The 12,820-nt window shown below is 43.2% G+C and overlaps 2 protein-coding genes across 2 annotated transcripts; one reads left to right on the forward strand and one right to left on the reverse strand.

The window, feature by feature from the left end:
- The first annotated feature begins 549 nt into the window (after positions 1-549).
- LOC131258878 (probable N-acetyltransferase san) lies at positions 550-2,067 on the forward strand. Its single transcript, XM_058260272.1, has 2 exons — positions 550-687; positions 808-2,067. Exons 1-2 carry the CDS (start codon positions 680-682, stop codon positions 1,487-1,489), a joined length of 690 nt encoding a protein of 229 aa, XP_058116255.1. The 5' UTR covers positions 550-679; the 3' UTR covers positions 1,490-2,067.
- Positions 2,068-2,420: 353 nt separating this feature from the next.
- LOC131258872 (hormone-sensitive lipase) lies at positions 2,421-9,416 on the reverse strand. The gene is made up of 8 exons (XM_058260262.1): positions 9,317-9,416; positions 6,767-9,209; positions 5,141-5,418; positions 4,928-5,065; positions 4,824-4,857; positions 4,407-4,613; positions 4,183-4,308; positions 2,421-4,118 (listed from the first exon to the last, which is right to left on the reverse strand). The coding sequence occupies exons 2-8, from the start codon at positions 8,525-8,527 to the stop codon at positions 4,002-4,004; spliced, it is 2,661 nt and encodes an 886-aa protein (XP_058116245.1). The 5' UTR covers positions 8,528-9,209; positions 9,317-9,416; the 3' UTR covers positions 2,421-4,001.
- Between the last annotated feature and the right edge of the window lie 3,404 nt (positions 9,417-12,820).

Here is a 12,820-nt window from a genome sequence, read left to right on the forward strand (position 1 = left end):
ACTATGTAGTTCCAGCAAGAGTCCCAGCAATCTGCCATGGAAAAACTTGCTGGTACTACATGACAGCTGTAAAAAATTTGAATTTTTGTCAACCGGGCATCCTTTTACTGTCAAAGTAGGCTCTGGCAGGGCGTTTGACATAAAACTGATGTCCGCTCGTGTAATAACGAAAAGTTCCACAAAAAGGGTTTTGCAGTTATTTGATCATTTTCACGTTTGAATTTAGCGTTTTGTTCATCCTAGAGTAACGAACAAAATCCGTTGCAAACAACAAAGCAAAAAGTAAACAAATCGCTACTTTGACATATAAATGCCAGTCGAAAGAAAATCGGAACCGGTCATGCCTGATTCCGATTTTGAGGAAGGAATGTATCTGTCAAGAGCGTTTGGCAGATAACTTCTGGAAAAATATGACTGATACATTCCTTGTCTAATAAGGGTATAACATTCCCTCAATAATGGTGCACTTGACAGCAGAAAATAGTTGTACCTTTACATTGCATAGGCACTTTGCATTTGACAGCATCGTTTTTTACGCTGTCAGTCCAGTTCGAAGCAGTCGATCAGTGCAAAGAAGGCGCCTTGTTGCGTCCAAAATTTGTGATTTTCCTCTCTTAATTAAGTTTATTTCCCCCATTCAGGCTGCGTTTTGCTGTGTCCCGTTGCAGTAATAACGAAAATGACTCGGTAAGTGTACGGCGCACAGTTTCGGAGCTATCGTCCTTCGAGCAGAGGCTCCCCCGGACTACTCTAACCTCAATATTTTGTTTTCATTTCGCTAATTTTTCCTTCCTGGCTTCCTTGCAGATTGATCCGCGAGGCACCCCCCAGGGCCAACATCGAGCTGGGCGACGTGACCCACCATAATCTGAAGCAGCTGAAGAAAATCAACACCGTCGTGCTGCCGGTGTCGTACAACAATAAATTCTATCTGGATGTGCTCCAATCGGGCGAGCTGGCGAAGCTGGCCTACTACAACGACGTGGTGGTCGGGGCAGTATGCTCCCGCGTCGATACGTCCGAGAACATGCGCCGCCTGTACATCATGACCCTCGGTTGTCTCTATCCGTACCGGCGGCTCGGCATCGGTACGGTCATGGTGCAGCACATACTGAACTGCGTCGAGCGGGACGGCAACTTCGACAGCATATTCCTGCACGTGAAGGTGGACAACAAGGGCGCCATCGAGTTCTACAAACGGTTCGGATTCGAAATCGTTGAAACCAAACAGCACTACTACAAACGAATCGAACCGGCGGATGCGCACGTGTTGCAGAAGACGTTGACGAAGAAGGCCGCTGATGCGGCCGCGTCCAGTGGTGGCAGCTCAACGCAGCACCATGACGCGGAAGAGTGTCTCGAAACCAACGGTGACATGGGTGAACCGGCGGAAGCCGAACCAGTTGCTCCGCCGAACGTAAACAATCACTCTAGCATTCAAAACTCGACCTCGCAACAAACTAAGTCGGCGCCGGAGAAAAATCGATAAGATCCTCCCGCCCTTTTGACACACTCCAAAATCGATGCATGGATGGATGCAAAACCGGATCAGGAATCGTTCCCGAAGACAGCAGTCGGTTGTGTCCGGACGGGATAACGAGAGAGCTTTTTCTTTTCTACTCAGTTAAGTGGATTGATTGTGTTTGTTAAATTATATATTTTCTATACTACTAGTGTCTTCGCCTTCTTCGCGATAAGACAAACTAAGCGTAGAATAGCCACACATCATGTTGATTATGTTTGTTCTGCTGTTTTATAATGCAAAAATGGGTGATAATTATCGGGTCATCCATGTTACATACAGTTCTTCGTCGCTCAGTTTTCTTTCCGTACTGTGTACAATAATTATCCTAGCGATCGCCGCTCGTGTCGCCCTTTTGGAGGGAAATGTCACGACAAATTCGGTCTGTGTTTTTTGTTGTAGTAATAACGCGTCGATAGTTAAGCGAAACATTTATTCGATACGAAAATGAGACGGTCATGTGAGGAAATGCTCCCCACACAAAATGAACAACAAACATCTAACGAATATCTTAGGACGAATAAAGTTTACCAGTATAACGTGTAGTCAGATCGTCCTGTTAATTTCCTCTGCCCCCCCACCTCCTCCCTCGTGTCTTTCGATCGAACAATGAGCTTATTTTCAGCAGGTTCTTTCTTTCGCTGATTCCCTTAAAATAGACCCAACCTGTTTCACAATGCAATAATAGTTTATTTTTAGAATTCTTCGACCATGGTATTGTAGAAATATACTTTGTTCACTTTACAGCATCACATACCTCTCGTCAGCGTGAGAATCTCCTATCTTCTTATGTTGAACAATAAGTCGTTTTTTTGAATATCTTTCCAGTCGAAAGGGAATAAATAACATCTTGAGTAATTTAGGTACATTTTTTGTTCTAACCATCGGATTCGAATCAACCTGCGATAGGAAATCAATAAAACCACAATTGGTTGGCTCAGAAGTTGTTATACCAATTGTTTCATTTTTCTTTTATAAGCAGTATAGAATATGATCGCTTTAGAAATAGCTTAGCTGCATCGTGTATATTAGTGGACGAACATTGCACACATGAACGTTAATAGCACACGTGTTTTTTTGTTTTTTTTTACGGTTGCAGTTTGCTACTCAAATACTTTAATCTTTACATAGTCTTTCAAGTACCACGACAAACTCCTAGTCTTGCACTCTTATGTGAAAAGAAAAACCGATGTTCGGAATATTAGAATTGCATTAAAAAAAGCTGATTGTACAGTTAAATTACCACAAAACTAAGTTAAGGTAAACGGTGGGAAACATAATGCTGGATTTGTCACCGGATATGATTGAATGTCTAACAGACCCTGGTTGGTTATACAACTACTCCTTGTTTCCTTTCCTGTTCAGATTCTTCTCCATCGACCGCTAATATCATGTTGTGTATTTTCTGTTTTGTTCGCGGTAGTTTTGCTTGAACATATCGTATTGTTAGTATAATATGTGTATGTAACGTGTAACAACAAGATAACGGATGAGATTTTTGTTTTTGTTTTATGTCGTACTCGTTCCTATACCACTGTTCTACCTTATTACTACTTTTCCCAATGCTTATTGTTTGGCTATTTCAATTTTAGTTTCACTATCGTGTGACAATTCCCTCCGTGACCCATCTTTAGCATACTTTAACAGTTTGAAGCTTAGCTTAACGTTTCTAAACAATTCCATTGATACTAAAAAAATAAAACAACACCTAACAAGTTTTTTTTTAGTAATTATTTGCTAAACAATACAAAAACAAAAAAAAATAACAACGATAGATTGGTTTGATACGATGAAGCAGGTTATTATGTTATCATTAAGCAGTGTGTGTTTCTTTTTTTGCTCAGCTCATGGATTTCGAGTTGCAATACGGTACAATGTGTAAGTTGCGCCAATTCCATCTCCACAAACCTAAACGAGGCGCATTTTAGAATGCTTTTGCCTACGCAATGTATAAATGTATATAAATGTGCAATAATAATCGCCGCATCGCCAGTAAAAAACAATGCAGAGGAAAAAGGCCAATCGGTTGCGTTTTGGGTTGCAAAATTCTCATTATCGGGACGTGTTACGTTTTTCTGGGTTGGTGAAATTAGTTACGTTCACTTGGTTCCATGCATGGTCCGCGCTTTCAGCGACCCAGTATCTTTACGGTTTTGGACATTTTGGGGCAATGACAGGGCTACGTAGAAGCCTCGCTTGAGCATGATGGGGAGATGAAGCGAAGTTAAAGTGTATTCAATGCATATCTCCGATGTAAAATAAAATCGAAAAAAATCCCCCATTGCAGTTTCCTGCAGCGCGCACTACGTAAGCGCATTGTAAAGCTTGTCTACGGCGTTTATGATCTTTTTTTCTCTTTCACTGCCGGGTTTATCCAACATGACCCGCGTATGATCAACCGAACTACAGCCGGTAGCGTATCGGTGTGCCGTGCGAAGTTGCGAAGTGGGTCTTCGAGACAGCTTTACCAGCAGGTTCGCTAACAGCAGCCTTGCTGCGTCGTGCCGGCCTCCTCCTCCGGCGTGGCCGGTATATCGAGCAACTCCGATATGCGCTGGACGCACAATTTGGAGCCTTCGTGAGCCTCTTTGGAAATCTGAGAGAGCAGGTGGAATTAATGTTTACCGAAATGAAGCTTCACAAGAGACAGCTTTACTTACGGTTGCAAAGTTCAAAAATCCATGCGGCAACCCCGGGAGAATGTCGAGCGAAACGGACCTGTTTAAAGATTTCAGTCTTTTGGCAAACATCACACAGTCGTCGAGGCAGGGATCCAGAACAACTGTCTGCAATGGTATGTAGGTATCGAAATTATGAATATGAAATTAAAATAATCCTATCAATGGGGACGACGTGTCCAATCGTATCTTTTCCAAATACTTGCCAAAATTTTAGTAGGTGGAAATTGACTCAGTACATCATCAGAAGCCCAGTACGGTGACAGGTGGGAATCTTTCGGGACGTGAAAGATAAACTCGTCCGACGGGCTGCGGGCAATCAGCGCATCGAGATTGCTCTGCAGTTCGCTCTGCGACCCTCCACCGACGGCGATAGGTTTGGATGCGGTAATGCTGGTGATCGTACTCGATACCTGAAAATTGGATGTAAAAATCAGAGTTGGCCTTGCTAATCAAAGTACACATGGTTGTCGAGGGAAAAGGAAAAAGGGAAAGATCAGGCAAATCGAGTCAGATAAAAAGAAGAGTTGGCTTTTAAAAATGAAAGATTAGGGAAGTTGAGTCATAGATATAATCAAAGTGCGATTGAAGTAGGAGAATAAGGGACCCAACATCTTACATACCTTACTGACGAAGTTACTCGCGACCGACGTAACACTGCAGGATTAGAAGGTTCATGAATGAGATACGTTTGGATGTTGGTTGATTTTAATTTAAACACTCTTACCGTTCCTGTAGGTTCTGTACACTGATCGCTTCCCTTCCGATATCGAGGACTATATTTTCTTCCGATTGTGAACGCGACACCGGACGGAGGATCGGTTCAATTTCACCCGCGGCATTGGTGGTCGTATCGAGGACGTATCTAACGAACAAGCCAATTTGAAGGTGATTATTAAACGCCGTACTTGCGCCACACAAACACACCCAAACTACCTACCTTTCTATGAAATCTGAAACGTACTTATGCGTGGTCCGCTCCGAGCTGATATCGCTTGGCATATCCATATCGAGATCGTCCACGACGGTCACATTGCTGGGCTCGGTGTTAAGAGTTACCTGTTGCAGCGTAATCGGCTGAGAGTCTTCCTCCAGCGACGTGATGGTGTTGCTCTCGTCCGGGCTGATGATGTCGATCGTGTTCCCGGCCGATTGGCTCTTCAGGGCAAGCGTATCGCTGGCCGTGTCACTCACCGGGCTGAGATGTTGGTTTTGGAGCTGTGTTCAAAGCAGAACAAAGACGGAGTGTGACCATTAATCAAGCATTCAGAACTAAATCATATTTTTTCTAATGCTTCAAACAAATCGCTTGGAATTTGTACGATGCCAAATGGGAGATAACGAAAGATTGTACTACAGGAGCATCCGCTTGAATACGCCATACGGAACGTAATCGAGATCATATCAGTGTAAATGAACTTATTGATTACTATTTGTTTTTTTTCTAAAAGTAATTCAGCATGTTCTAATTTCGTTATACATTCCCATGTTTTGTTCGAGGCGCCGTGATGCGATGAATTGATAATAAAAAAAATCCTTCGGTATGCGCTTTTTATATAATGCTGTGGAATTGTTATCTTCGTTATGCTGAGTTTTGGCGATTAAAAAAAACACATTTATAACAGCTTATCAGTTGCCTAGATGACCTTAAAATTGTCCTGCATGGGGCTCTGTTTCTGTACTGCCAAACAAAGATGATTATACCGTATAGGACGGATCTTCGTGAGCCCTTTATTATAAAAAAAAACAAGTTTATGAAATTCAACCGTTGGACGATTTCATGGTGTGTCCTGTACGTTTTCCTAAAATTTGCAGTTTTTTTAATGTTAGATAATCAACTAATACACATATGTTTATGGTTTGAGTCAATTACCGTCAGAAGTAAGTTTAAATTTCTTTGTATAGTTTAAACAAATATTATTTGCTCTTTGTCTTTGAGATTTTCATTAGAGCTGTGGAGATTTTCACTAGAGTTGGTGCGGTGACCATTTTACAAAGAAAAAAATTAAGAAATTATTACCAAAGGAAATTCCTATAAACGCAACCTAATTTTATTTCAATTTATCTTGATTATTTCACTAAAAATCTACAACAAATGATTAGTTTTTTCCCGGTCTTTTACAGGAGAATTAAAAAAAAAATCGGCATCGAATTGGCCAAGTTTGGCAGAATGGCCAAAGGTATCGCTTTTCGTGCTGGCCAATCCGAAAGAGTGATGTTTTTCTCCAAAATTGTTCACTGTTAAGATGACTTTTTTAAGCGTATCATGGCGTTGCCTGGCCGAAAAATATTCCGTGTTATCCTTAGACAAAAAAAAACCAAAATGTGTTCACAAGTTCCATCAAGTTTTGAGAGCCTTTAGAACTGGAATTTGATATAAGCAAGCTTTAAAAAATAATACAAAGCGTTTTTCACCTCAACAGCAACCTTATAATGTAAAGAAATGATAGTGCGTTTTCAGAAATTTCGCAGTAATCGGTAATTTCAATTTGCTACACTTAGAGAACTTCAAATATTCCACTACATGGACCATCAAGTTAGTTTGGAAAAATATAAAACACCTTACCTGCACCGTATTGACGCTGTTTAACTGTTCCCACATCGAATTGTCATCAACCGAATCTGGCGATCGATCTGGACTGTTGTTTCCGTTGATTCCTTGCACGTCCTCCTCCTCGTCCTCATCCTCCTTGATCACTGTGGTAGCAGCGTTCGAAACGGTCAATGTTGCAGACGCTTCAACGGCCTGTTTGTTGGCCACCTGCAGCCCAGCATTAACGATCGCTTGCCGTTGCTCGTGGCGCTTTCGGTTCTCCTCCAGCACCTCCCGGCTGGGGCAGGCGTACGCCTTCAGGCAGCGCATCATAAATCCGAACGGAAGCAGTGGATCCATCAGGCAGAGCATACGGGCCGGGCTGGGAACGAAACTGATCAGCACGGGGCAGTACGCGATGAAGATACCATCCGGGCGCCGTATGCCCAACTCGATCGCTTTCATCGCGCAGCCGAGATTGAGATTGGCACCGGCCGAATCACCGGCGACGATAATCTTCTCGCCGGTCGTGCCAAGCAGCTCGCAGTTGCGCAGCGCCCAGCAGTACGCATAAAAGACCTCTTCCAAGGCCCTCGGGAATGGTGCCTCCGGTGCAAGACTGTAGTCGATCGAAAGGATGGGCACGTTCAGCGAGACGGCCCACTCGCGCAGGTACGATTCGTGCGATTTAGAACTCTGCGCCACAAAACCGCCTCCGTGGCAGTGGAACAGGAGGCCACGGCTTGCCGGATAGATGGTACTCCGCTGTGAGTTACTCCGCTCGCCAATCATACCCTTGCGCTTGACGGCCGATATGAGCCGAGCCTTAATCGGGGCCGCCCCACCGTGACTCTTCGGGATGGGAATGTCCACGAAGACGGCCGCATCCGGTACGGTCGACTTCAGCTGGATCGGTTCCGGTGGGATCGTAATCACGCGGTTCACCTTTACCTTGAAGCCAACGAACGACGGTAGCGAGTGCATCATCTCCGATTCGGCCAGAAACCAGAACGCCTTGCAAAAGTCCACGTTCGAGTTTTGCGAGATGTTCACAATGCGCCGTGCGCGCAACTCCGGATCGAGCATGTACTTGGTGCTGGTGTACATCAGGCTGGTGGCCTTCGAAATGCGGCCACCCTCGGAGTAGTAGCCCTCAGAGAAACCGGCCATGCCGATCGAGATGAACTTGAGCAGCGGTTTGATCGAGTCGCAGAACTGAAATCCGAGACACCGGCCGTAAAAGCAGTACTGATTGATAATGCCACCGGTGGCGAACAGCTCCTCGACCGAGTGCGACTCATCCGGGAAGAGGTCGCCCGATTCGCGCGTCCATTCGCGTAGCGTTTGCGCGTGCTCGAGACACGTGCACAGGCTGGCCATCAGGTGGTTGTACGCTTCCACCTCCTTCACGTACACCGCCTTGCGGAACAGAATGGCGCTCCGGTTTTCCATGACGTAACGGGCCAGCTTCAGGGACATCTTCACGCAGCAATCGACGACGGCCAGGAAGCTGCGGAACCCGTTACCCGGCACGGACGGATCGAAGTCGTACTCGTGCATGAAACCTTGCACCGTGCGCACGAGCGGCTTGGCCATCTCGATGTGGTCGATCAGCCCGACGAATGCACCGTGCAGCCGCAAACCGGTCTCCGTGTCGTCTCCCTCGAAGTAATTAACATTGTTACGACACAGCTCGATCAGACTGTCGAACAGCATCAGGTTCTGCTGTTCTGGACCGCTTCCACTTTCACTGCTGCTGGCCACTGCGGGCTCTTGCCGTTGCTGCTGGTCCATTGTGAAATTTGGTGCGATAACGATGCTACTCAAATACTCGAAACCTGTGTCTATTCACTGCCAGCTGAAGAATGAAACCGAACTCAAACTGACTGCGCCTACCACGGCCAGCGGTTTGGAGCTTATCATTCTCGTATCACACACTGACAAGGGGTCATCCAGTCATCCAGTTGGCTCGATTACGTGGTGCGTTTGGACTTTGGGTCTTGCGAATGCGATTCCCCGTCGCTTCCTGAATTACGCGAGCGATGATGATGATGATGATGACGGCGACGTTGTTGTGGTTGTTGTGACTCGCCAGCAGTGGCCACTGGTTGATAATAGTAGCCGTCCAACAGCGATGCGGCTAATGAACTTCGACTACTCCGCGGGGCATTTGACTAGGGGGGATGTGCGCGTAGTAAAACTAGCGACTGCAAGCACAACAGCAGGCTATGAGCTCATCGACGTAAGCATCGAGTAGCACCCGTTTTCTTAGTTGCAGCTATGCAGGTAGAAAACGAGGGCAGCGAAGTACGTCTGGAAAATGCACGACACGGACGTCACGTTGTCGACGACGGCGCTCACACGAGAGCAATGAGGGTGAAGAAAAGCGTTCACGCGACTTGATTTTACTGTTTAATGCTATTTGTTTGCAACCACTTTCTGCTGTGTTTTCTTTTCACGTTAACATATCAACATGCTGGGAAAAAGGTAAATAAATGGTTCCGCAAAACGGACTTCACTGTGAACAAGTGGTTCAACGAAACAACAAACACCAGCCGCAGTAAAACTACGAGTAATCGATACCGGATCGATGGTGTTGTGCTAATGCTGAACGCAGTGCTTTGATTAGGAATCTAACTGCACAAGCGTGAATAATTGATAAGTGAACAACATTCCACCATCGTACAACTCGCACAAGTCCACCTGCACCTGCACCATCCACCTGCTGCTGCACTGACAAATGTTTACGTATTTTCCCCACAATCTATCTAGACGCTGGTTGCTTCAACGATTGCATTTTGACAGATCATCGAATACCCAAGAAGAAAAAACCCTGCTATTTGAGGTGTTTGTGACCTCTAAGTTGAATTCGAACTAATGGTCACAACCCACTCGAGCAGCAGCGCTTATTCGAACTGTCCGCTGTCAAAATTTTTGATCGTCTCTGGCAGCACTGTATGAAAATTAAAAAAAAAAGAATTGACAGCTCCAACTACGCACTTTTTCCATCGTATGTTACCGTCGGTTATTATCAGATGTGCTGTGATTTACAAATGTGTGTGTTACTACTGGTAAGTGGTATATGTTAGTTATTTCTCAAATTTTTATTTACATGAAAGTGTTTCGTACTTACCGGAGCAGGATTAGAACCCATTACTGCAGGCTGCATTGTGATCAGTTGAACCGTCGTGTTTTCGTAAGCAGCTAGGCCGACTTCGCTGACGGGCTACATTAAAACTGTGTTTTTTGTTTCAAACTGTGCCATGGATCAATTGCCCCACAAACGAGTTTTATCTGAAGTAAACGTTCAGCAATGTCGATCGCAAGGAATTACAGTTTCGGATTCTTCAAAACCAAGTAGTAATTCGAAGCGTTAAATACAACATACAAGAAGAATGTGTGCAAGTGATTATATTAATTTTTATTTAAGGTTCCTCACATCATCGGCGATGAAACCACCAGTTGCACCAAAACCTGCATTCGTGATCAAGCCAAGCCAATTGCGTCTACTGAATTTCACGGGTCATCCAGCAGCAAGTGGTAACTGGAAGCATTAAAAGTATTATTGAACAAGAATGTGTGCAAGTAATTATATTAATTTTTCATTCAAGGCTCGTCTTTGCCAGCTACGCTGTAACCACCGGTTGCTCCTAAACCTACAACCGTGGTCAACAAAAGCGGTCCAGTAGTTTATACGGATGGTACAATAGCGAAAGGTTAGTGGAAATTCATCTTTAAATTTTATTGAAACACAAGTATTCTACAGGGTTGATTTGATAAGGATATAATACTTTTTTAGCACAATTGGAAACCGAGCCACAATACCATAAGAAACGCAAATCAATCCACATAGAAGTATCAGCATCGACTTCCAACACCGCTCATCGAAAAAATGGTAAAACATTGAGAATATTTGTATGATATTGTAGATTGAACTGTTGGTTAACTATTTCAGAAACTTATGAGCACAACGAAGAAAATGACCCATTGGATCGACTAGAAGCTAAAATAGATAAAATTTTCACTGCATTTGACGGTTTTGCAATAGTAATCCGTGACATTCAGCGGACTCAAAAACGCCAGGAAACACAAATAAAGCTTCTAGTAGATATGGTGAAACCGGGTGCAGGGATACAACGGCGACCAAACTTCGATTTTAAAATATTTAAGTCTTCCGAAGATCTGCATGAAAGAGAAAAATTACTAGAAAATGAAAATTACCTCAACAAAGTGATTGAATGGTTAGAAGCTGATTTATTGATTGATTGATATTGATGAGCTGATGATTTTGATTCGTGTCGTAATCGTAAAAGTTTGCTTTGAAATTAAGATATGTTATATGTAAGAAGTCTCCAATAATTCACTTTCGCTAATAATTAAACCATTATATTATAAGTATCTGGTTGACTTTATTTTTCTTAATCTATTGCATTCAATTTACAAGTGTATGGAGTAATGGGATAAATGTACATTTGTTTTCGTCAGGACCAGTAGCTATACAAATCACTTTACTCTCTGTAGCTTCGCATATTTCTTCAGGGACTGAAACATGTAACAAACAAGTTCATGAACAAATTGCGCTTTCATATTATCATATATTTCAGATTCAGCTCAATCTTTGGCTTACCTATCATTTGTGGCCCTTCATCTACGGAAGCTGCTTCGTTTTCAACACATCTCATTTGCCTTTCATGTCGATTTACTAACCGGTACAATGCTCCGGTTTGTTTCAAACGACGAACATATGTATTTAGGCATGATTGCTTAATTTGATTCAGTAAGCAAATAGAAAATTTCGAGTCGTCGAAAGAAGCAAAGCACTTGTTCACAACAGTCCACTATTCAAAGTTTCCGCCATTTGTTAGAGCTAGCTCAAGATAGAACAGTCGAGAATGAGAAATAGAAAGAGATGATAGACTATGCTTTGGTGTTTCGATTTGAAACCGGATTGACGAAAATATTTCAAACTGACGTCTTCCATTAGATTGCATGTAAGTTGAACTCGAACCATACAATGTAAATGCATTTGACAACTCGAACTAGAGATATTTTTCTTCTTGGGTAATGTATGCTACGAAATAAGATAACATTTTCCAGAAACTTTTTAAGTTGATTTATATTACTGCTGTATACATTGTACAATGGAAACGATACTATAGCTTTGTTTGTTTGTCTCAAAGATTTAACTATCAGGCTCCTCGCCATTGCTACGCAGTAAATCTAAAGGACGTTTTCAAATAGTGTTTGACAGTTGCGTAGGCGAGGTAAACAATTAACATGGCGGAAAGAAAACACATTTTGACATAACCATTCTACATGAACTGTGAGTTCACCTGTCAATCAAGGTTACTAGAACCATTTCAGTAGCCTCATTTTTAAAACGACGGTTGATGTAAATTGAACAGGGAATCTTAGAGCACAATTGAGAAAAGAATGTCCTCGATAACCAAAACAACATGTGATCATGTTTTTTGCGAAACAGAACTGCGCCCCGTAAGTTCATCTGTCAGTCAACTTTTTTTTCTATCCCATGTCGAAATGAAATAGGTTTCATAAAACGAGTTTTTTTTAAAGAGCAACGACAAATTTAACCTCGTTTGGCTAAAAATAAATTGGCAATAAAATCCAAAATAGACCGTAGCGTGCAACCGGGTGTACGACAAAGGAGCAAAGCATTTTAGGGGTTTTTCTGCCACCCGTTCACCAGTCTGCATGCTGGCCACCGGATTAGCGTTGTAGGTATATAAAATATATTAAATAGCACCCGACTTTTAGTGATTGGTTTTTGTCGTGATTTACGGCACTATCACTCCCACCGCGTTTGTCTATGTTTGCTGCACATTCCACCGGACACTTCCTTTTGCAGCATGGAGGACTTAAACAGCTGTGCAGGAATAAACATAGTATCCGCCTCTTTCACTCGCGTGGGGTAGTTCATTTCTTTCTCTGTTTCTAAACTCTTGCTCTATCGCTCTATCTTTTCATCCCCATTTTAGCTTAGTGCATCCGTTTCTTTCTCCCATGCTGCTTCCATCCTTTGGCAATGTGTCCAATTTTCCACACTGCATGCGTACTATTTTGTGGTAG

Source organism: Anopheles coustani, chromosome 3, assembly GCF_943734705.1.
Source record: "Anopheles coustani chromosome 3, idAnoCousDA_361_x.2, whole genome shotgun sequence".
In the NCBI taxonomy this organism is placed as follows: Eukaryota; Metazoa; Arthropoda; class Insecta; order Diptera; family Culicidae; genus Anopheles; species Anopheles coustani.

Coding starts and splice junctions, on each gene's coding strand:
- LOC131258872 (XM_058260262.1), bottom strand. CDS start 8,527: ATGGACCAGCAGCAACGGCAAGAGCCCGCAGTGGCCAGCAGCAGTGAA. Junction 5,066..5,140: donor GTTTCAGATTTCATAGAAAG/GTAGGTAGTTTG, acceptor CTTGTTCGTTAG/ATACGTCCTCGATACGACCA. Junction 4,119..4,182: donor GATTTTTGAACTTTGCAACC/GTAAGTAAAGCT, acceptor CTGCTCTCTCAG/ATTTCCAAAGAGGCTCACGA.